Source organism: Polyodon spathula, chromosome 4 (assembly GCF_017654505.1).
Source record: "Polyodon spathula isolate WHYD16114869_AA chromosome 4, ASM1765450v1, whole genome shotgun sequence".
NCBI lineage: Eukaryota > Metazoa > Chordata > Actinopteri > Acipenseriformes > Polyodontidae > Polyodon > Polyodon spathula.
This window is the reverse complement of record NC_054537.1, coordinates 76,927,079-76,953,420: the sequence shown is the minus strand read 5'-3', so window position 1 is coordinate 76,953,420 and position 26,342 is coordinate 76,927,079. Positions and strand designations below refer to the sequence as shown.

At 38.3% G+C, this 26,342-nt stretch overlaps 1 protein-coding gene across 1 annotated transcript in view; it reads right to left on the bottom strand.

The window, feature by feature from the left end:
* Positions 1-1,854, bottom strand: part of LOC121314882 (beta-1-syntrophin-like) — a 45,934-nt gene extending 44,080 nt beyond the window's left edge. The window contains exon 1 of the mRNA XM_041248614.1: positions 1,216-1,854. Coding sequence (XP_041104548.1) covers positions 1,216-1,738 — 523 coding nt within the window. The 5' untranslated portion in view covers positions 1,739-1,854. The remainder of the gene's footprint in view (positions 1-1,215) is intronic.
* Positions 1,855-26,342: the final 24,488 nt, after the last annotated feature.

Sequence of the window (26,342 nt, the reverse complement as noted above, 5' to 3'; positions counted from 1 at the left end):
AGCAACATCTAAAAACGTACCTCCATGAATAGAATGATTAATGACAGTCTCTATCAGACAAACCTGTGTAGCTGACAGGGTTCTTTTCCATAGAGTTTAGAGAACCATGTGTTTGGATTGCTGAATGCTGTTACAATGCAGATATAATAAAGTAACTGGCTTTCTGTACACCCAAGGCTGTTCCATTTGAACATGAACACTGGAATCTGGAAATTGCATTTTACATATCATGTACCTACAAACCACAGTTCATTTGTGTATTGATTTAAAAGAAAAAAAAAAACATTTTACTCTTCTATGTAGGGGTCGGTCCTTATGCCAATTTAAACCCACTATAAGAATATACTTTAACATTGCTACCACCTAATTAAAATATATTGAATACATTTAGTTTAAAATGCATGTACAGCACTGTGTATATAAAATGTAGATTTGAAAGAGGTTTTCATTCACTAGCTGTACCATTGGAGCTCCAAGTTAACAAACACATAGTTTACAAGAAAGTGAGAAGTTTGAAAAACATCCCATACTGAAAGGATTTCAGCAGGCACTTAAGTACACTATTAGCTGGGCATACTGTGCCCACTGATCAATCAAATTGATTCATGCACATTGTCTCGCCTGAAAACCAACATGTTCAGCAGAAGCACACATGTAACATTGCATTTTTCAAATACCTGTGTGCTTTATTACTAACCTTTCTTCTCTGACAGGTTATACTGTTGGAAATACAACTGTCAATTCAAAGTGACATCATCTGTCACATGATGTATTAAAAAACAAATAAAAAACCTAGAAACAGGTAGACAGAATCTATATGGTCTACCAATACCTTAACCTTAAAGATATTAGGTTACAAACGTGTTACAGATATACGTTAATCATGCCTTACAGTAACAACTGTTCTCTGTTCACTTTCCTAAATGATGGCACTGCTGCTAAGGTTTGAATTGCTGCTTTGGTTAGCCTACGTTTATAATGTCGGCACTGTTTTGTTTTATAAACCCAGAAACAGTTTAGCTTATGCATGCCGTAATCAGCCTTTTCTTATCATAATATTGTATTAACTTAAACATTTGCATGGAGTTCACTCGTCCCTTCTATTCGCATTCACACTCAGATCTACCTTGTGCTTTTTATTTATTTATTTATTTTTTTACCATGTTTAAATCTAATGTTAAAAAAAATTAAAGTATATTTCTTAATTTAACTTGCCTTCCAGTGTCACTTCTTTTCCAGCCCTTTTCAGCGCTTGAACTGCTTCATCGTGAGTGGCGTCCCTCAGGTTAACTCCGTTCACAGACAGGATCGCATCCCCAACGTAGAGAGCCTGGGTCTGATCTGCGGCTAGACTTTTGAAAATCTTGCTGATCAGAATCGGCATCTTGTTCTCCTTCCCCCCTTTGATGCTGATCCCCAGCCCTCCGATCTCCTGCTTCACGACCTTCACGCATCTTTTCTTGTTAGCGATCGCTTCTGGCACTTGCTCCGGCAAATCAGTGAAAGCGGTCCGCACTGTACTTTTGGGACTATTTGTAGGATGACCAGAGGACTTGCTCCCATAAGATCCATTGGCGATGCCGTTAAAGTTTACATTCTCCCCAAGATCCTCGCTGCTCAACGTGAGGGTGTCTTCACTTAAGTTTGCCAAAACTTTGTGCCACCTATCGCGGACTAAAACTTCCAGAAACCCACTTTTTTGCACCCTCCTTGTTAATACTGCTTTTGCTACCGCCATCTTTGGAGCATTCTTAAAATACCATGTGATTGAACACACTAGGACTTTACTCGCAGACTTTAGGAGAGCTAGCAAATAGTTTCTCTGTTTTTTGCCCAGTTAATCTCTCTCACTCCCCTTACCGGTGGGTTGGAACCAACTAGGAAATCACACTGAGCTAAGTTCATTCGTCATCAGTTCGTTCGTCACAAATGACGTGTAGTGAAAACATTCACCTGGAACTGTCAGGGTACTGACAAAAAGCTCATCAGCTGTTTTGATGTTTTGCACTGCCTCGCTCACGCTGTATTGTACACCCCCTGAAACACTGACAAACTAGGCTTAAACTTGTTCGTTTTTAAAGTGACAAGAAAAACGCGCTGCTATGAATGAGTGTCTCGACTTGAGTTTCACATTTAGACTGCTGAACTTTATAGTTGCATAAAATCTAGATAACATTATGTGAACCACAAGTCAACACTGCTGTCGTTTATTTTATGTTTATTGAATGAAAGCGTTCCTACTACGAACACCCATCTGAAACAAACAAACAAACAAACAAACAAACAAATAAATAAATAAATAAATAAATGGTTGATTCTTCAACTGCAAGCATTTTGGAGTCCCAAAGGAATATTTGATTAATAATGTTATATATCCTCATCTATGTCAATTCATGTTTTCCAAATTGTTTGTGTTAATATTATTTTTTATACTTTTCTCTGTATATTTCATTGCTTTGAACTTGTCCCTTCTCTGATTTTTCTTTTTTTGTTTGTTTGTTTTTTGTAGAAATATTGCAGTAATATAACATTCCTTCATGTTTGTATGTACAGTTAATAGTACATTAAACCATGTTGTATGAATTGTTTGGACAGTATGTGTTTTTCCTTTATTTTTTCAAAAACATGGTTGTCCACTAGTTTTGCCGTCATTACCATCACGAAGCACTCATTACAGAAAAATAAAGTTTCATAAAAAAGTATCTATTTGGTCACATGCAAATGAGGAAGACACAACAAAGAGCATGGAGCTGATGGAGGGAACTTCTTCATTTTATGTCTTTACTATGAAGAAAAAGTTAGTTAGTTTATTACGTGTTATTACCAATCACGTCGTAACTTCTATAAATTATTTACAATTTTAAATATGTGGTATATTGTGATAAAATTACAGTTTACCAAGTGATACTTGGTATTATGTAGTAGGCCTGAAATCCTAGCCTTTAGGCCTAATAAAGTGTTAAATGTCCTTACTGCAACGTGTCATTACCATCACACATTAGACTGTCATGGTAATGACACCACCATGCTGGTAATGACAATAATACAATTAATCAGTATATTATTGTGAAGTATATTAAGTTTATTGTGGAGAAAGGACATAAACTATAACTTAATGAACTGATCAATGTAATGCATCTTAAAATGCCTCCCTCCACCTACCTTATATGCAAGGTCAGTCTCTCTCTGTCAGTCTATTTTTCCATTCAATTTTATTACTGCAAACCAAATTCCCCTACTGCTTCCAGTTCAGTAACACCTACCATAGAGAATGTGAATATAAATATTTAATTATATACATTTTTTAAATACATTCTTCATCTGTTCACTATATATTTTCATTATTATCTATATATTTTCATTATTTTCACAATATATTTTCATTCTTCTGGAAAAAGAAACCAAAGACATATGCTCAGTGGTCAAGTAAATAGTGGGAACAAATTAAAAGTGAGCCTGTGAAATATGCTCAAAAAGAGAACAAAGATCCAAAAGAGGCAAATGGAAAATAAATCAACAAAACAAGACTCTGACTCCAACAAGATGCAGATGTACATGATTTCATTCTATGAACACACCGCCAGTGTCACCACATGATGACTTGCCTGCCCATCAGCAAGGTTGGGGAAATGCAAATTGCAAAGGATGTGGAAAACCTATACAAAACCAGGAAGCTGCTAACTGATGCATAAAAGGTAGAGAAGTATAAAATAAAATATCAAGGAATTGCATCAAGGCTTTACAGTAAGACAAAAGCTTCTCCAAAAGCTACCCACAGTTTAGATCTCAGTTTGATAAGGTTCAGAAAATACTTCTTTTCCACAATGTTCTTGTTGCAGAGTTGTGCAAAAAATATTGGCAACTAAAATCAGAAAGGCAAGTTGCTTCAAAGATCATCAGTGGGAAGATTCTGAAGAAATACAAGCTGATGAAAGAGGCAAAAATGGCATCTGGGGAGATAACTTGGAGTATTCTGAGGAGTTGTTTCTGCACGTCCAGATTTCTGCATATGTTCAAATCCATGTACTGTTCTCATGTCAATGTCAGTTCACCACAATCAAGAACAGAAATGCACAACAGAAATTGTATCTATTAGGAATATTAGTGAATTGTAGGAAAGTGGTGTGTTGGTGTCTATGATGGTGATCCTTATCCTGGCATTGTACAGGATGTTGATGCTAGCAATTCTGCTCAGATTAAAACTGCACCTTGTTGGTATCAATTGATTCTTTTGGCCAATGAAAGATGATGTGATATGATACAAACAAGAGAGCATTGTTGGTATAATTCCAGAGCCGAAACCTGTCACAAAACGACATACGCAAATAGAGACCCAGGTCTGGCAGGAAATGTGTGCCCACTTTGGATTCTAATTAGTGTACCTCAAAAAAAAACAACAACAATAACAACAAAAAAAAACCCCTCAAGTTTAAAATGTTGTTCTAAGAATTACAATTTTAGAAACATTTGTAACATAATTTTATGAACTCAATACACTAAAGACAATACAGCTACATTTACCTGTAAGTTTGAGGTGCTGTTTTAAGAATTACAATTTTAACAACATTTGTTATTTTTGTTTAATTTTAAAAAAGCTTGTGTAGATTGATAAAGTTGTGTAGATAAAAAAATAAATAAATACAAGGTACAGTATTTTTTAAGTGATCAGATATTAGGGTAAATAATATTATCCTTAGTTCAGGATCCATGCAAATTGTATGAATGACAAATGCATATGTTGAACAGAATAGTTTTATAAAACTGCCTCAAGCCTGCTGGTTCTACAGGGCATTCCCTGGTCATTGGGTGAGGCATTTGGGACAACCCCTCTCTTTAGACTAAGGGGTAGTCATAAGGCTGGAGATGGTGTTGCAAATGGACATTAATTTAATTTAAAAAAATCCTTATCCTCTTTTCTTTTATCCAGTGTCAGTATCTGCCAGAAGAGGGCACATTGAACTTAGTCTGACATATTTTTGCAGTGAATATTACGAGCCTGGGATGAGATTGAGAATCAAGACACCATTACCATTACTGTTTGGTGCTGTGCTTTAAATGGGCTCACAAGTGACATCTAGCAGTAGAACATTTAAATGGTCTTTCAGTCAGATCACGATAAGGATATTTTATTACTGCCTCTTATTTGACTTTATCTCTAGGGTTTTGTTAAAGTGAAACAAATTCCAAATTGTATAGAATTGCAGAACATAACGTTTTCACATAAACCAAACATTAAGCAACTTATTAGCTGAATATGTTATGATTAGGCATGTCCTTACAAGAAAATAATGAAATGTATTCTATATATGAAAACAAGATACAATTTTCTATCGTTGCCTCATTCATCATCTTAACATTTTGCAACCCTAAACCAAGACAAATGGGTTTCTGCTGGAACTTGTCTCAGGTCTGACTTGTCCTTAAAGTACCTGCTGTGATTCATTACTCATCTTGCTCTTCTCTAAAAATGTTGCTCTTAAGGACATTTCCTCTATTTACATGATCTGTAAAACCAACATCGTTGTCACCCAGTAACATATGGAAAAACATACCTGTAATTTGCTATTTTTTGACTGCAGTTGTTTTACAGGTAATTGACAGTTACTGTACACTGTGCAGATTGCAGGTGATTTTCTGGCCAATTGCACCTTTACCTTCAGTGTAAAACAAAAAGAAAACAAGATAATGTTATCATTTTTTTTTTGTCAGTTTGTTTTTGTCTAGTGCATACATTGTGCATTGGGTAAGTACAGCATATCTAATACCTGTCCCTCTTTTCATTCCTGAAACTGGTATCATCAACATAAGATTGCGCAACCACCTAAAGTATGTTCATTCAGTCTATTGGCATATTATTTTACATTATGCAAGTTCCAGCCTGGAGCAAAAGGCTGATAAATACCACAGTGATGTCACACATCAAAATAGGTACATGCCTGAAAATATGTTTTAAGGTGGTTGTCTAAGTGAGCACCAAATTAAGCTTACTACAGCTTGCTGAAGCCTACAGAACAATCCAATTTCAATAAGTACAAGCTCACAAAGGGTCTATTTACAAAGAAAGTGTTTCAGGTTTTCTTGTGAACAGCTAGAGAAAAGTTTCATTACTTTGATGGTAGTCTACATTTCTATATGTGTATGCACCTGACTGTCATACCTAAACAACTGTACCTGTTAATATTTATTAAGAATTATTTATTTATTTATTTATTTGTTTGTTTGTTTGTTTTAAAAACTGCTGTTATCATTTTTCTGTTCAACATTTGTTAATACTTGAACGTCTTTTATAAGGAATAGTGAATGCATTACATAGCATTCTAAAAAAGCTTTTCTTAATATCGCAGTGGCATACAGTTTTTGGAGAAGGATGAGATGTTGACAACACCTGATAACTCATAGCTATTACAGGAAGCTCTTTCCATTTAACTGCTTGATTGTTATAAAATGGGATTCTGAGCAGAATGTAACTAATGCAATTGCATAATTGTTTTCACCAAATATGTTAATGATGTAGAAATATTGAATGTAGATATAACAAGTATAGTATTTTGTTGAAAATTGCATTTATTTGTTTATCAATGGGCTTCATATTTGTGCTTCTCATACATTATTTGAGTGAGTAATTTTTTTTATATACATGCTGAGCATACTGGTTGTGGGAAGAACATCTCTGTGAAACTGAAAAAATGCTTCCATACCTAATGGCTGCGGGAAATCGCAAATATATCTCCTGTCTCCCACACTATTTTGAAGCTATGAAAAGATTATCAGATGTTGCAGTAGATGTTTACTCCACTCAAAAGGGACACTTCACTGTGCACTGAACACCTGGAAAGTTCAATTGCGTATGAAGCGACATGGCACTTGAACAGACCTACAACTGTGATGCCAAGACCCGGATGTTTAATGGAATTAGTCCAAACCATACTGCTATGGAGAAATACTTAAGAGTTGTTCTAATGATGACTGCCATCACAGGACAAATCAAGAAGATGGCAGACATTGACCAATCTAGCAAAAAACATCATAAGCATTAACTATACCCAGCAGAGAAAGAATGTGATACCATCAAGCAAATAAAGACTGTGATTTGTGAGAAAATGATCAACCCATTCATTTACAGTGGTACAGACTTGCTGAACATCTCTACAGGTCAAATAGCAGACTCTGATGTCCTGGTAAGTGCTGGTGAAAAGGGTCTTGCTACACTGGCTAAAGCACAAGAAAATGGGAGCCAAAAGTTGGAAGCAGCAAAACTCCCAACATTTGCAACAAAAGTAAAAAAAAAAAAAGCAACCATCTGCTGAAAAAGCCACAAAGCAACAAAGCTGATTGGTCTGAGTGGTTGGTCTTAAGATGTACCAAAAGGAATTATGGAAAGATTAGGAATATCCAAATTTACCAATACCCAAATTATCTGAATGGAGTGTTTGTGTTGTTGACGGCATGGCCTTTGTTCAGCACTATTAGCAATGTGGAAGCTGTACATTCTTTGACTTACAAAAGAACTACAGAAACAAATTGATCAGCATAAAGCTTACCATGTGTGATTCCATCCATTTTGTTGGAGATTGTTATGATGTTAATCCAGCTAAATGTCTTAAGAGTGAAGAACGGGAAAGACGTGCAAAGATTGGTGAAGGGCTTAGCAAAGAGTATGAACCAAATGACGCTCTCCTCATTTTTGACTAGAGTTCATTTATTAAAAAGCCAAAGAACAAAGCAATCCTTCTTAACTACATTGGTGTTGCATGGACTAGCCATCATGAAGAGATTCCTCCAGGTCTTCACATTATCATTGGAGGTGTCCTAAATGATCCTGGATGCACAATGATGTTATCTCATAAGGATGTAACATATTTATCAGAACTGTCATGCAACTGTCACGAGGAAGCAGGCACAAGGATGTTTCCACATAATGCATACTGTGTTAGACATCATCATTGTTACAGGGCTGTTCTAGCAACTGACACTGGTGTACTAATGCTGAGTATATATTACTCTGAGCACATCCCAGAACTAAAGGAAATATGGGTCCAGAAGGCAGAAACAACTTTGCCTGCTCACATCATTTCAACAGCTATAGACCAGAATTGTAAAATTAATGCCTTAGAGATCACTGGAGTGCTCCTTAGCACCTACATCCTTAGTCGCTGTGACACAGTTATCTATCTATACAAGAAAGGGAAAAAAGAGCTGTGAAAATAGCCATTGAGAAAGTTGAGAGTTTCAGCTCTTGGCATGTATGGGGAACCTGGTGAATGCCTGGAAGTTACTGAAGAAGTTGTAATGGCTGCCAGAAAATTCTTTGTTGTGCTATATGGCTGAGTAGGCTTTCCTGGTAACCTTGACGATTTACGAGCACATCTTTTTGCCACCACAAAAGATGATCTGAGATGTCTGACCTCTACAGAGGATGCATCTCGCCTATACGTCAATGGAAAACTAACCCCTGTCATGATGCTGAAAGATGCAAAAACAAAAGATGCAAATGAACCAAAAAGCTGTTTATGTCTAGTAAGCAAGTGCCTTACTAGCTGTGTTTGTGCGAAGGCCAGAATGAAATGCACTGCTGCATGTTTATGTGCAGGAAATTCAGTTTCTGTGTGGCTGAATCTCATCTACAGTACAAGAAAGCAATGTTGACTGAATAATCAGATTCCCATAACCTTCTATACATATGTTCCTGTCTACTGAGGCAGGAAAATAGCAAAGTAACAAATAAACCTCTTTTTAAAAAAAATGCATTTACGGGAATTATCTTTAATTTACAATAATTTATAGAAAGAACTACTGCAATGATATGGGATACTGTTATCTGTGATTATATTTAGAAACCAGAACTCAGAATTGCACACACTGTGAGATATACAATAAAAATGTCCATAACTTAAGATATTAAATTACATTACAAAGCTATATAGAGTAGAAGTAAATTAAATTAGGTGCATAAACAGTGAAATATTTAATTTTTAAACCATGAACAACATTTCACCTTTGGATTATGCTACCGGGTATGCTTTGTTTTTGTTAACAAAAGCTTAATTTCTAGTTTAAAATGTCTTTACAAATGCTTGCTATTCAAAACAAGCACAAAAATAGTGTTTAAAAGAAGAATTTATGAAGTTATAAAGAGCTCTAATAAACATTTGTGAAAAAATTGGTAAACACTGGAAAAGGCCCCAAAAGTGTTCCATTTACTACAGAAGTCTGTCATTTTATTTATTTTATTGACACATAGCGTGAAAACTATGTATAGCTGTGATTTAAAACAAAGTTGAAATCAAACAAAACTTATTTGCAAATTAAGACTTTTTATTGCTTTTCAATGGGCAGAGCAGGCCTCTTGCTTTTTATTTCTGAGGGTCTAAACTTAAAAAACAAAACAAAACCTGGAGTCAAGTAGATAATTTTTTAGAAGTATGAAGAAAAATAATTGTTATAAAAAAAGGTTGCTTTTTGTCCACTGTTTTTTGTTTCTACATTTAAACTGAACCCATTCATACAACAGTGTACTGAGATTAAGATATTATGCTTTTCAGAATTGTTTTTACTGTCTGGTTAAAGCTGAAAAATAATTGAAATTATCAGTTAAACTTATTGGTATTGCTGACAGTAAACATATCTTCTTCAACCTGAACAAATATATTAATGGGAGTTATTCTACTAAACGAGTTATCTTAACTAATCTTTTCTTCTTGTTTATATTCACGTTATACATCTTTCATCGTTTCAGTCATCACATCATGGTGAAATTTTAAAGCTCATAGTTGAAAGCAATCTATTGTCTCTCTCTACATACAGCAGACATCACAGTGTTGCCATTAAGCTGTCCCCAGTGGATGAATGGAAAATACATCAGTAAGAAACACCTCATAGACCAGGGGTTCTCAAACCCGGTTGCTGGTTTTCATTCCAACTCAGCTCTCAATTACGTAACTAGACCCTTCATTGAACTGATAATTTGCTTAATTAAAATAGTTTTATTGGTTTTCAGCTCTTAAACAGTTGCAGATTTCGAAAATGTTATAGGTAACTTTAAAGTTGCAACTGTTTAAGAGCTGAAAACAAGTAAAATGTCTAATTAAGCAAGTTATCCGTTCAATTCAGGGTGTTCTGAAAGGCTGTGCCGCTTTTTTTCTCATGAGACTTGGTAACATTGGCTGGTTTACTTGCTTGCTGGATGTCACTCAACACAAACAAACTCTTTACTGCATTTTAAAGTGCCTATGGCACCCTCCAAACCATTTTTAAGAAATGTAATGTATGACAGACAAGTATTCCCAAAAAGGTTTTTAAATTGTTGGCAGTGTGTGACAGAAATAGAATGATTCATGGTGTGAAATCTACCTCTGAGGAACACCTGGTTACCAGGTAATTGGGTAAGGGGAAGAACCAAGGTGTACAAAAGGGGCAGCCTCTCCAATAATCAGGACAGTTTCTGGGACTGTGGCAAAGTGGCTGGTAAGGGGAACAGGTGTAGCGGTGATGCGGTGCAGGAGTGATGAGCAGACAACAGTGATTCAGTGAATAAGTGCTTTATTGCTCTTTTTCCAGGTCTGGCGACCATCAAATAATAAATCCCCGGCAATACACAACAATGTGTAAAGCACGGGGATAATGAAAACAAGGCACAGTCCCGAACAAAAACAACAGCACGGTCACCAGTTCTGGGTGATTGAAAACGTGCAGGTGCTCAGTGCAGTGGTGCTCCTGATAGTGCTTTCCTATCGACAGCTCCGGAGGTGAGCGTTAACTGTCTATTAGTGCGACAAAGACTCCTCTCTCAGTCCTTCTCTCCTAACGTAAACCCAAACGAAGGAAAAGATCAGCGTTACTCTGGCCCCTATATGTAATCCCGCATGACATCTAGGTAAACAGTTGCAGCTGCCTTATTACTTTCAGCTGCCCTTCGTTTACCTTTCAGGTCAATACGGTCTTACAACAGAGTCTCGTTTCTTTCCAGGCTGACCCACTTCCCGGTCCCGGAAACGAACTGTCAGGCCAGCCCTTCCAGATACTTCTCCTCGTGTTCTTTAGCACCCTGTGGCAAAGTGGTTGGTAAGGGGAACAGATGTCGCGGTGATGCGGTGCAGGAGTGATGAACAGACAACAGTGATTCAGTGAATAAGTGCTTTATTGCTCTTTTCCAGGTCTGACGACCGTCAAAAATAATAAATCCCCGGCAATACACAACAATGTGTAAAGCACGGGGATAATGAAAACAAGGCACAGTCCTGAACAAAAACAACGGTACGGTCACCAGTCCTGGGTGATCGAAAACGTGCAGGTGCTCAGTGCAGTGGTGCTCCGGATAGTGCTCTCCTTTCGACAGCTCCGGAGATGTGCGTTAACTGTCTAGTGCTGAATACAAAAACAGACAGTTACACGGACAGACACAACAATACAAAACACGAACACAATCCACTCTGAGAGCTCCTCTCTCAGTCCTTCTCTCTCTCCACTCGTTTAACCCAAACGAAGGAGAAGATCAGCGTTACCCTGGCCCCTATATGTAATCCCGCATGATATCGAGGTAAATGGTTGCAGCTGCCTTATTACTTGCAGCTGCCTTCGTTTACCTTTCAAATCAATACGGTCTTACAACAGAGTCGCGCTTCCCTCCAGGCTGACCCACTTCCCTGACCCGGAAACGAACTGTCAGGCCAGCCCTTCCAGATACTTCTCCTCCCGTTCTTTAGCGCCCTCACAGGTTGGGAGGAAGATTCATCACCAGAACTCATCTTTCCGTCACACACTCTCACAGGTCGGGAGGAAGATTTAACACCAGAACTCATTATATTTCTGTCACAGGAAGTGAGAGCAATACATGGATTATGTGCAATAATAAACCTGCAATGATAAACCTGTTTTATCTCCTGCAGAGTAACAAGGTAACGAGTGCTTCAGAAGATCAAAGCAAGGGGTATGGCTTGGCTGGAGATGCAGTACTGAGTGTGCTTTTGATATGCATTGCCTTTTAAACTTGTTTTACTGTGAAAAAAATACTTTTAAACAGCGTGTGTAAAACAACCTAACCTGTAAAGTAACCTGATGCACCTGACAGGTGCCGAATAAATGGGCCACTAAGAGTTAAACAAAACAAGTCTCGCAACACATAAAACTTCCAAACCACCCCCAAACAAAGGATTTCTCTCACCTGATATCCCATGTACTGATTAGAGGAGAAGCCTCAAAATGGAACGAGGTAACCAGTGGAACACCACAGGGATCAATACTAGGCCCTCTGTTCTTCCTAATTAACATTAATGACTTAGATTCTGGTATAGTAAACAAACTTGTTAAATTTGAAGACAACACAAAAATAGGAGGAGTGACAAACACCACTGCAGCAGCAAAGGTCATTTAAAATGATCTAGTCAGCATTCAAAACTGGGCAGACACATGGCAAATGGCATTTAATATAAAAAAGTGTAAGGTACTGCACGCAGGCAATAAAAATGTTCATATAAATACCACATGGGAGATACTGAAATTGACAAAGGAACCTATGAAAAAGATCTAGGAGTTCATGTTGGCTCAGAAATGTCTTCATCTAGACAATGTGGGGAAGCTATAAAAAAGCCAACAAAATGCTCAAATATATAGTGAAAAGGGTCTCCATCAGTTTCTTGTAACTTCTTCCAGCCATCTTTAAATCTACAAACTCCACACCCACACACAAAACAATTCAACAATCAATCAATCAGCCAATTTATTTTTTATATAGCGCCTTTCATGGCATTGCCAAAGCACTTTATAGAAAAAATACAAATTACAATATCATAACAAAAAGTAAAAACAGGATTACAAAATTACAAAAAATACAAATTACAATAATATAACAAAAACTAAAAACAGGATTAAGAAATTACAAAAACTATTTACCTTAAAAAAATGAAATGAGGACATGTATTTAATTTTTGACATACAAACATATGTACTGTATATTACCAGACTCTCAATAATTTGGTATCATGGAGAAAATAATATTTATGTACAAGAATTATAGAATTCAACCACGTATAGCAAGTCAAAAAAAGCAAAAAAATAATAAATTAAATAAAGCATTAATTAAATTTGACAAATACATGTACTGTATATTATCAGATTTTCAATAATTTGGTGTCAAGGAAAAAATTATATTTATATAACAAAGTTATAGTAGACAACAGCAGCAGAAAAAATTAATAAAAAATAAAGTCTATAAAAAACAAACAATATGGTGATAAAGCAGTGGCATCATGGAGAAAATTATATTTATATACAAAAGTTATAGACGTCAACATCAGCAGAAAAAAAATATAGAAAAATGAACAATATGGTGATAAAGCAGTAAACGTAAAAATGCAATTAATGTGGCAACCACTTTTACCAAGCAAATAAATAAATAAAAAACAAATGAACAAATAAAGATGTGTGCATACCGTCAACAACACAAGCCTCTTCTCGTCCTTTTCAAGTGTCTGAAGAAAAAGAAAAAAAAATGAAATACTTCTCAAGTTCTTATTTTAGATATTGAATCTAAATGTGAATTGAATTATAATTTCAGATTCAATTACCTTCAAAAAGAACTTTGTTGACATGTATGATGCACTTTGTTGACATGTATGATGCAAATTTACATGTAAGAATACTATTTTTTTTCCCCTAGTACCTGGCCTTATTCAATGACAAGCCTCAGAAACAATGATTTTTGACATCTCAGAAGAGACCACGTCATTGGTGCTTAAGCACCGAAATTAGAATGGCTCGTCACCAAGGGCTAAAGGGCTATTGTGAAGATTTGACCAGGTGCTGCAATGTTTGGCCTTAGCATTGGAAGACAACCGTAACATGACCAATATGCTGGGGGTCAAGAAGAGCTACTTCCTTGTAGTGACCCATGGGTACCATCTTTGACAGCAAAAAGCTCTTCAAATCAAACTTACCATGCAATGCTTAAGCAAAGCAATGTTGGGCTTGGTTAGTACTTGGATGAGATTCAGTGGCCACGAATTGCGTCGCACTGTGATAACTTATCTGAAACATCAGCGAGGAACTGGCTGCGGTTGAGATGGAAAGATTCTGGTTGGGGATCTCAAGCACAATAGAAAGAAAGAAACGCTGATGTACGGGTAAGAAAGCTGGGCTGCTTTGAGTGGAGGACGGAGGAGGGTGATGCTGCGACGCCAGAGTTGCCGTCGAGCCCTCTTGAAGTGTTGTGAGCTAGTCAACGAAACACAGAGGATGAAGACCCGAGAGATGTACCCTATTTCGCTCAATCCAGAAGGTTTTCATGCTGATGTACTGGGGATACTGCACTGTGGTTGATCCCTGGAGCCAGCATCACAGCTGTTGTGTGTGCTGATGCGCTGGGGAGGCAAAATAAGATGATCCTTGGAGCCAGCATTACACTTCAGCCATCAACACCAGGAAGAAGGATATCTACATCATCAGGTGAAAGAAAACACAAATGGATGGAAACACAGATGGATCACATTAGTTTACTGTAAAGCTACGTCTTAGTTGGTGTTTATCTTGGTGAAAGCTAAGTTTAAATCAGCATGAAGTTTTAACATCTACTCTCATGTAATGGAAATCCCAACTGTTAAATTGGATGTACATTTTGTAACGTGTCTGACCAAAAAATATTAGATGCACAAAAGCAGCCAAGATAGAATAAAAAGATCAGCCATATAATCCTCTTTTTATTGCAGCATGAACTACTGACAACAGAGTAAGCCTAAATCTTGTAGAACTTGGCCCATTTTGTAGATAAATATATTTTGATATGACTTTGTTTGGACAGATATTTACAAAATGTGGCTTCATTAACAAGAAAACGATTACATATAGCAAGCACAATAAAATGAAAATGATTAATTTCATTATTTATCCTAATCTTCATGAATAGAGAGTAAGATCTGTAGAGGAACATACATAGAATGGCCTTTAAACAACTGAAGTATTTGTTGCGATCCCCTAGTTTTCCAACAAAGTTTGATACAGTAGTTATGCAGCCTCGCTAAATGCTAACTGCTACAATACAAAATATCCAGATACTTGCACCTATCAGCTTTCTCACGCAATCCAGTTAAGGTTGTTTGTGATAAAACTAGATCAAGTATACACTGGGCCTCATTTATTAAAGGGCACTAAATGAAAAGCACCACCAGTCCAGGTGTATCTTTTGGTCAGTAGCTTATTGTGAAAGGTGGACGTGGCTTACACTGACCGAAAAATGAGCGATCAACAGACACAGCACTCAGCAGCAGAACAGACAGAGGCAACGTAAAGTGAAACTGCACTGCTTACCTTTTAATTTTTACGTGCATTCCTTGTGTGATGCATAAACAAAAAAAGTCAAGTTGTGCAATGGCATATTTTTCTTTTTGTTCTGCTTACTCAATAAATATTGATTGATGAGACATAGCCTCAATTCTTTTCCTTGTCGGCATTGTCACCCTGCAGAGCAGGCTCTATGGATTGGGGTGACAGTGCTATGTGTCTACAATCAATAGCACCCATCACACTGGGGAAGCCAGTAACCTGGTAGAAACCACCTTGACATCCTATAAACCTGAAATTTAATATAATTCCTTGTGAGCATTAGCAGGGCATGCAGTTATATTATACACATGAGTAGCTATAGCTTTTAATAGCAGGGATCCTGTGTGTGTGTATCCAACTAATCACAGGCTGGGAGAAATCCAAGTGCACTGGGCAAATGTGACACTGTTCTGATCTTACTTTGTAAAAAGACTCAGGAGACACAACCCCCCCAAAAAATAATGATATGCAAACACACACACACAGAAGGTATGAATAAAAGGTAGTTAGAAATGTATCGGAACCCTGGAAGGCTCACTTGGCAGACACATAAAAAAAGATCTTTACATGCTTAATTTCAACTGGCAGAATAAATAATAAACACACATTATTGCCATATGTACGGTACTCTCTGTATAATCCTGTATAAAAATGAAAGTAAGAAATCAACTATTCTTAATTTCATACACTATAGCTGTTCCTTTTTTAAGTTTATTGAATAGGTTGCAGTTAAAGCTGAATGACACGGTCCAGTGGTTAAAGAAAAGGACCCACTCACTGACTCACTATGTGACCCGGAACAAGTCACTTAACCTCCTTGTGCTCTGTCTTTCATATAACAGCACAGCACACATCATTTTGATTAGGATAGCAAAGCAAAGTGTTGTTTAAACTATTTATTTTACTTTGTGGAAAATTTTAAATCAGTAGCCAAAAAGTAGTTGGAGATGTTATGGAAGCGAAAGGTGGAGGAGGAACACAGAAGATTCCAAAATCGTTAGCCAGATGCTTATTTTTTCAGTGACTAATTTTGACAGGCAATATGTCTAATTTGCAGTGCAATGGATGCAGTTATGAAAGATTATAACATACAATGTCACTATGATGCAGCACAAAGCAACTTATGCTGTGTTGACTGGAAATTACAGAAGCGATGGAGTCTCAACAAAAGGTGTTTCTGAAAATGAGAAGAAAAAATTAAAGTGCTGTGGATGCCAGTTTTATTGTTAGCAAAGAGACTGCATGTGCTGCCAAACCTTTTTAAGATGGTGAATTTGTTAAAAAGCGCATGCTTAAAACAGCTGATGTAGTATGCCCTGAAAAAATAGAACATTTTTCTAACGTCAGTGTCTTATAACACAATGTACAAACCACAAATGTAATATCTCCCAGAAATGTAATAATCTCTCCCAAAAATGTCATACCCATCTACCACCTTTCAGTTATTATTTATTAAAAAAAACACATTTGTCATAATTAACTAGAAGAGTACAGTGCCTATAGAAAGACTACACCCCCTTGAACTTTTTCACATTTTGTTGTTGTTGTTTCATGCATTTAATTGAGGATTTTTTCCACTTATCTACACACCATACTCCACACTGTTAAGGGAAAAAAAGTTTTTATTGAGAAAAAAATTATATATTAAAAATACAAAAGTGAAAGATCATAATTGGATAATTCTCCACCTCCCTGAGTTAATACTTGGTGGAAGCACCTTTGGCAGCAATTACAACTGTGAGTCTGTTGGGATAGGTCTCTACCAACTTTGCACATCTAGATTTGGCAATATTTGACCATTGTTCTTCACAGAACTGTTCTGCTGTGTCAAGTTCCTTGGGGAGCATTGATGGACAGCAATCTTCAAGTCATGCCACAAATTTTCGATTGGATTTAGGTTGGGGCTCTGACTGGGACAATTAAGGACATTTACCTTTTTGTTCCATAGTCACTCCAGTGGAGCTTTGGCTGTGTGCTTTGAGTCGTTGTCATGCTGAAAGGTTCACGTCCGTCCCAGTTTCAGCTTTCTTGCAGAGGGCAGCAGGTTTTCCTCAAGGACTTCTCTGTACTTTGCTCCATTCATTTTCCCTTCTATCCTGACAAGTGCCCCAGTCCCTGCCGATGAGAAACATCCTCATAACATGATGCTGCCACCACCATGCTTCACAGTAGGGATGGTGTTCTTTTGGTGATGTTCTGTGTTAGGTTTGCGCCAAACATAACACTTTGCATTTAGGCCAAAAGGTTCCATTTTAGTCATCAGATCACAAACGTTTTTGCCACGTGGCTACAGAATCTTATTTCATACTTCAAACAGGATTCAAGGTGGGTTTTCTTGAGTAATGGCTTCCTTCTTGTCACCCTACCATACAGCCCAGATTTGTGGAGTGCTTTGGATATTGTTGTCACATGCACACTTTGACCTGTCTTGGCCATAAAAGCTTGTAACTCTTGTAAAGTTGCCATTGGCATCTTGGTAGCCTCTTTGATCAGTCTCCTTCTTACTCTGCCATCCAGTTTGGAGGAACGGCCTGATCTAGGCAGGGTCTTGGTCTCGGTGCCATACACCTTCCACTTCTTAATAATCGTCTTGACCATGTTCCAAGGGATAGTCAATGCCTTTGATATTTTTTTATACCCATCCCTTGATCTGTGCCTTTTAACTTTGTCCTGTAGTTCTTTAAAAAGTGTTTGGTGCTCATGGTTGAGTCTTTGCTTTGAAATGCACTACCCAACAGTAGGAACCTATAGGAACTGCTGAATTTATCCTGAAATCATGTGAATCAATACAATTTAACACAGGTGGAGGCCACTTAACTTGGTGTGTGATTCTGAAGGTGATTGGTTACACCAGAGCTAATTTAGGATTGCTATTACAAGGAGGTGGACACTTATCCAACCAAGCTATATCAGTTTTTATTTTTAAATAATTTTCTACAAATTTCTAGAATATTTTTTTCACTTGGAAGTTGTGGGGTAGGATGTGCAGATAAATGAATATATACAGTGGCTCTCAAAAGTATTCACCCCCCCTTGGACTTTTCCGGCATCCACATGGAATCAGAATGGATTTAATCAGGAGTTTTTGCCACTGATCAACACAAAAAAAGTCCATAATGTCAAAGTAAAAAATAAAATCTACAAATCATTCTAAATTAGCCACTGTATCTCTCTTCGCTCTGTTCTCCTCAGTTTGACCCCAGGATCCAGCTCTCAGCTCCTTTTATAAAGTGATCCAGAATGGACACCTCACCCTGCTGGAAGGTTCCAGAATGACAGCTGTATGGAAATCCCCCAGCCCAGGTGCCTCAGTCTGGGGATCGGAACAATCTAGATGAAAGGGGACGGGGCCCCAGCCTGAACATGGGAAACCTCGCTGGATGGAAAGGTACAGGATGAGTTCTCCCATTCACTCCATTGGGTTGAGCAAGCCCCTGACCCACAGGGTGCTGTCTTCCGGGTTGTTAACAAACAGTCAGCACGCTGGCCCCACCCATCTCACCAACCCACCTCGGGACCCGCCATTACACAGCCCCCCCTAAGTCCTCATCATCCCGAGAGGCTCTTTTAGTCCATGAAATGGCGGGGTCTCTGCCTTGACCTCTGTCGCCTTGGTCCGGATGGATCTGGTGGACTAAAGAGTCCGGCTGATGGCAATCCGAGAGTCTGTTCCACTGGTATCTCTGCAGGCAGGGGCGATCCCTGGTGCAGCACCACTTTCCAGCCATGTTTAGGAAACTGCACCCTGTATATGACTTCCAGCACCTGGCACCCGGCATGGCCCCAGCTTGGGGCAGTGACCGCGCTTGCGCTGTGGGTTGTACACCCTGCCACCTGAAGCTGATCCCGGGCAAACTTGTAGGCGAGGTCGAGCTGGTCTTGGATCCGCCAAGCAGGGCGGGGTCTGCAGCTCCTCTTCTAGCATCGCAAGGACCAGGGTGCAGCTGGTGGGCTCTTGCTGAGCAGAGTGACACGCCAATAAGACCAGGGGCAGCTGCAAGTCCCATTCGAGCTGGTGTGTGGCGGTTGTGATGGCCAACTGGGTTGCCAAGGTCCGGTTAAACCGCTCCACCAACCCATCTCTTTGGGGGTGGAGCGGGGTGGTCCTGCAATGACTGGGGACTCGAAATTCCGGCCCAGCTCCAGGGGGACCCCAAATCGGTAGACAAAGCCCTCCAGCAGTGTGTCCTCCATGGTCTTTGCTTCCTGGTTGGGCAGGGCATACGCCTCGGGCCACTTTGAAAAGTAGCAGGACCACTGTGCCCAGAGTCCCTTCATGACTGGAGAGAACCAGGGAATGGCTTCCCAGGATGGATGCTGCTGCCGCTCCACCCACTCCAAGACAGGAAGGAGATTGGGGTCCCGCTCATGCAGCCAGCGCCACTTGGCTGCCTCTGTCGTGGTCAGCTGCCCGCAGGTTGCTAGCGGGGCTGGGTCACCCATTCCAGGTGGCTGCTCTGCGGGTTCCAAGTCTCTTCTTTGCTGCTTTACTCACAGCTCCTGCTCCCAGTCCTCCTATCTTTGGCAGTGCTCATAGCCCTCTTCAGCACATGGCCACCGGGATAGGGTGTCAACGTTGGTGTGGCGGACCCGGGCCGATGTTGTACCACAAAGTTAAAGGGCTGCAGCTGCTCGATCCATCGAGCAACATGTCCCTCCGGCTTCCGGAAAGTCAGTACCCACTGCAGAGCGGCGTGGTCAGTCCGGACAGTGAACGGAAGACCTCAGAGGTAGTATCAGAACTGATGCACCCCTGCCACCATAGCCAACAACTCTCAGTGAGTCACGCATTAGCAGGTTTCCGCCTTAGTTAAACCCTGACTGTAGTAAGGCAGTACCCACTCTCCTTGTGGTCTCTGTTGGGAGAGGACCTCCCAGATCACCAGGTAGGTCAGTCCCGCACAGTGCTGGCCTTGTCTGCCTCGGAGCTGATGCCCTGACCCCTCACCCAGTGTCCGAGGAAGGTGACCTCCTTCAGACCCACTGACTCCAGGCACTACAGCACCTGTTGGAGTGATGCAAGGGCCTTTTCAAAGCTAGATCCATGCACCAGCAGATCGTCCAGGTACACTCGAAAGTAGCAGGAAGCAGGAGCGTTGCAAAGTCGAAACGGCATCACCCAGAACTGCCACAGACCCTGCCCGGTGGAAAAGGCGGTCTTTGGTTGAGCTTCAGGGGTGAGGGCTACCTGTCAGTAGCTACTCCTTAGGTCCAAGGACGTGAACCACGAGGAACCAGCCACCAAGTCCAGGGATTTGTCTATGCGGGGAAGAGTCCTTTCTAGTGACTTCGTTCAACCACCGGTAGTCCACAAGGAACCTCTATTCTCTGTTATTTTTAGGTACCATGACTACCGGGGCCATCCAGGGACTTTCAGAAGGTTCCACCTCATTTAAATACATTATCATGCATTACAACACAAATCACACTGTGTGGCACAATAAAATTAGTGTGCACCATAATATGCCCAGTATTTCACATGATAATTAATACAATTATAGTAATAATTGCTACTCTAATTGCTAATAATTGCTACACTAATTGCAATTATCATGCACCATTTAGAGCCCTTTTGTAAATGAGACCCATTTAATTCTTTAAGAGCAAGAAGCATAAAATGTTGTTTTCCTTAGCTTGTTGTGATGTTTTCAATACAGAAAGGTGACCTTGGTCACCATGGAAAGCACTGTATACAAGAAAAGGAAATTCAGTACAATACTATATATAAATAACACTATGTAACACAATTTTTGTTCCTGGGTAGTAAGTGTTATTTCCTAATTGCTTATGCCTCAAAAGTATAGAAAATGGCTATTATTCCCCAAAAACTTTGCTTTTGTGACCAGGACAGTGATATTTTGAAATTTACCTATATCCAATGAGAAAACGGGCGAATTTGTGTCTTTTTGTTCACATAAAGTCAGAAAAAAACAACATATGAATCCAAATTAACATGTATTTATACTAAAGTAATACAAAAATGATTACAAAAGATTTAGAAGTGAGTAGTTTTTCGGGATTTACGATTATACTGTAAATCACTTTCACGAATCAGCCCCCAAATGTAGTCTCCCATCATGTTCTCGTTATACTGTCCTTGGTAGCGGTGTTCAAAGTCCAGTATATCCTGGTGGAAGTGCTCGCTTTGCTCCTCCGAGTACGCTCCCATGTTCTCCTTGAATTTATCAAAGTGAGCATCAAGGATATGGACTTTGAAGGACATCCTACAGCCCATTATGCTGTAGTTCTTCACCAGAGTCTCAACCAGCTCCACATAGTTTTCGGCCTTGTGATTGCCCAGGAAGCCCCGAACCACTGCGACAAAGCTGTTCCAAGCCACTTTCTCCTTACTAGTGAGCTTCTTGGGGAATTCATTGCACTCCAGGATCTTCTTTATCTGTGGTCCGACGAAGACACCAGCTTTGACCTTTGCCTCAGACAGCTTAGGGAAGAAGTCTTGAAGGTACTTGAAGGCTGCCGACTCCTTATCTGGAGCTCTGACAAATTGTTTCATAAGGCCCAATTTGAAGTGCAGTGGTGGCATCAGCACCTTCCGAGGGTCCACCAGTGGTTCCCACTTGACGTTGTTCCTCCCCACAGATAACTAGGTCCGCTGTGGCCAGTCCCGCCTGTGGTAGTGCGCCTTGGTGTCCCTGCTGTCCCAAAGGCAAAGATAGCAGGGAAACTTGGTAAAACCGCCTTAGAGACCCATCAGGAATGCTACCATTGCAGCCTCTTGATGCCATTTCAGAAAAATGCAGATATGTATCAACTTAGGCAGCTGGAACTAAACTGAACTGGTGGGCTTAAGGCCCCTGTATTTATACTACTATTTATATTACTGGAAAGTTCTAGAAAGTTCTAGAAGTTACTTCAAGTTTACTCAGCACTGAATCTATCTGGAATGTTCTGGAAAATAGGTAAATTTCAAAATATCACTGTCCTGGTCACAAAAGCAAAGTTTGTAGGGAATAATAGCCATTTTCTATACTTTTGAGGCATAAGCAATTAGGAAATAACACTTACTACCCAGGAACCAAAAAAAAAAAAAAAAAATAAAAAAATAAAAAATTGTTTCACAGTGTAATTGCATTATCTGATTTAATCTCCCACAATGTTTCCATTGAAAAGCATGAGAATTACAAAAGAGCTTTGGCAGGATTTAAGTTTTATCACATTTATACTATAATATTGACGCAACAATGCAAAATGAATAATTTGCCATTGACGTAATTAACAAAAAAGTTCAAACATGTTTCACTGTAACGTGTGTATTCTTCAATAATGCAATAAATGCAGTTAAAATGCAAGTCATCTGTATTTTATCTCAGCTTTATATTGTCAAGAAAAGGAACAATAACTATAAAACAGGGGGGGGGGGGGTTTGCCATGAATGTAGTGCTTGTGAATGGTGCCATTCTGACAGAACTGTAAGCAGGATCCACCTTTTTGTTTATAGTAATGCCATTGCCAAATGGGCAACTACAACTAAATTCTTAACAAGGTTAAAAATAAAAAAAATAGTCCATATGTAGCCAACATTTAGCTTTTTAAGAAGACATAGCCCCATTAAACAACTGCTATGAAATAGACACTCACCCCCCAATTTAAAGAAAAACAACACATCCAAGTCTTCACTATAGTTTCAATAAAATAAAACAATTAACTAATTGTTAAGTCATAAACTTTAGTTTTTAAATAACAATTTCAATTATTATTATTATTTTTAAAACCCTTTATAAAACTGGGAAGAAACTACTTTATAAAAACATAAAATAAAACCCTTTTTATAAAACTGGGAATAAACTTACTTTATAATTTCAATCCTTAAATTTGAATGCTTCAACATATGGCACTGTGGGTCCAATTTATTAAGGCGTTTAAAATTTACCTGCAGTTTGCACCAAACGTTTGGTAAAGGAATAAACTGTGTTATTATTATTTATATATATATATAGGTTTCCGAGTGTTCCTTAAATATAACTCTTATATGTGATGAGTCAAAGGGGTTTCGGTCTGTGATTCAGCTCCCGACAGTAGATGGCATCAAACCAACTCGGGACTTCCCTTACCAAGATCTCGTGACCATGGCAAAAGTCATCTTTTTGAGGGGCGGCACCTTGGTGAGGGGCGGAAGTATATGTAAATTATATATATAAGGACACTTGTCAGTTGGGGATATATATATATATATATATAAACAATGGTGTTAATAGCCCTGTTAACAGGTGATAGAAAATAGTTCATCACGGTTTGTTTTGGATTTCACCCTTTTTTTGTTTATGCACTCCTTCCCTCACACCATTTTGTTTTTCGTTTGTTATTTAATCCTTTTTGTTGTGTATAGAAAATAAAAATAAATTATTTTATTTCTGTACACATAAATTACTGTCTGGACATTCCATTTAATACACTCTCGCCTCACATATAGATTTTTTTAAACTGTTAGGTGATAGAAAATAGTTTTTTTTAACATTTAATTTTACTTTTTAGAAAGAAAAATGGCATATTACACATTCATAATACAGGTACTTTATTTTTGTGGTCAAAGCACTATATTAAGTATTTCCAACAAAGTTAGTCTAAAGGTTGATTTTATGATACATCTTGTTCAAGTATTGTCCAGTAGAGAGAGCTCTATCCTTATAAGTTACATTCACACTTTTGCTTCCATCATAACACAGCCTCCAGTAAATGTTTCAGGCTGATTCTGATCTGTTCTGTTGGATGGATACCAGATAGTTTCCTTATTAGTTTAGCCTCCCAGTGTTTATTGTTCAATAAGAACGTTTTTGGAAATACTCAGTCAGTTGAGGATTAAGGCATATTGTTTTCTGTGGGCAGTTTCTCTTAATTAAAAGTAAGGATTTAACAAGTACAGTAAAGGAAAGTTATTGTTTTTCTTTATCTGCTCGTGTATGCTTTCTGTGAATCTGGAACTGGTTTATGTGTGATTTATATGTGACACTAGAGTGAGGCTGAGATTAGTTGTTGGCACTGTAATATAGTAAAGCTGTAAGGCATGTCTGTGTAGCTTTATGGTAAAGGAGACACCAGTGTACTGAACAGTTTTTTGGGGTATTGAATTCTGTAACCCACTTTAATACCCAGCACTGGGGATTTTAAATATTGTCCTTAATGAAATTTCTCAAAACGTTGAGTTGGTTTTTGTTGGTACTTCTTATGAGCCAGAATATTTTAAATGAGTATTCTGTAGTTAGTGTGATATTTTTAAAGGTCAAGTAGGACCAGACTATTTTTTCTTGCTTGTTCACATTTATTTTACAGTACATGGGATTTTATAGAGCAACATATATACTATGGGCAAGTGAAGTAATGGTTTTCCTTTTTTATGTTTAATAGTTGTCTTAGCATACATTATGTCAACAGAAGGTTGTTGAAGCATTCCATAGAAAACACGAATAGTGGTTGTCATTGCTCTAAAAGTTCTGAAAGTCAAAAACAGGTTTATACCAATGCCCTTTTTAATCATAGAAACTCCTTTCAGTTCTTAAAAGTTTGTAGAGGAAAACCACCGTGAAGGCATAGCACATTGTAGTAAAAGTCTGGTGAAGGCATAGCAATCTGTAGTAAAAGAATGGTCAAGAATACAGAATTACTGTATAATGAGCCACACAAGGCAAACTCTTGGCCCCTGTTGAAGGGGTTTGGTCAGATATGCCTACCACTTTCATTTACTATATTTAGCTTCTTTAACATGAACAGAACTCACAAGAGCAAGCAGAATAAAATGAAGATTTTGTTATCCGACTGCTTTTGTCTCCTAATCATTTTCTTAGAAAACTGTGATTAAGCGCGGTAAACTTCGGTAAACTTCAAAAATCATTGTTCCCTGTTCAGCTCTGACACCTAGTGGACTTACCTTGAAATGTAGATGGTCATGCAACCATATTAACAGGATTTTCAAGATAAACTGCTTTTGTAGGCATTTTGGAATCGGTTTATGATTTTCTGATAGTGGATGTTAATTAGTCGGTTTATTAAAGAACGGAATATGATTTCAATTAGCATGTCACTTAAATGTAAAAAAAAAAAAAAAAAAAAAAATTAACAACTGGTTTATATGTACAGGCTGAGTCATCCGATAAACCAAGGGCTGTCAATAAAACAGATGATCAGTCTTTGAGAATGGTTGGAAAAGCTGACATCATACAACTGGCTTCTTTATAAAACATACAATGGAATAATTAACAGTTAAAAAGACATGGATGACATATCTAAATAATCACCATTTTAACAATGGAAACATCAATTCTCCCTGTTAACTGCTAACCCTTTCTCTGTTGAGGCCCTTGTGGCACTATTTGCTACAGGAATTACGTGATTTTGGGAGTCAGCTGTTTTACATCAAAATTACCATTTGTTCCCTTTCATATACCCCAGGCAAACTATATATTGCTTTTTTTGTCAGACTGAAGTTTCCACTGGTACCAAGTTTTTGTGGTTCTTTTGGTGCTGTAACCACAAAATACAACTATTGTAAACAAAATGCTACTTTTTCATAAATGTATTATTCCTACATCACATTTACTCCCTACAATCCTAATGTAAGATTACAGAAAATTGTAAGCTGCTGGATGCGCCTATGGTTATGTGTAAATCTTTTAAATGGTTTTGGGGGTTTTACATGCTTTAGACTGACTCCAGGCCACTTTGTCTTTTCCACTTTGTATTATGCAGCCTATGGTCTATACCACCCACCCTAATTTCATATGCCTCCAAAGAATTAGATACCCTGGCATAAGTATACGTGTTTTGAAGCTGCACAAAATAAAGATTATAGAAATGGGTAACATAGCATCACCCTTCAATAGTTTGTTACCTTGTTTAATTAAGGCTGTTAATATGAGCGTGGCTAAATCTTTAAAGGGATGTCTGTTTGTAAGGGGGGAAACATTGAAAGGACTGACCAGTATGTTAATCAATGCTTAATATTACTTAAAATAAAATAAATGCTTTACCTGAAAAATAAAAGAGGGAAAGCTCAGAGTGTCTCTGTGATCCTGACA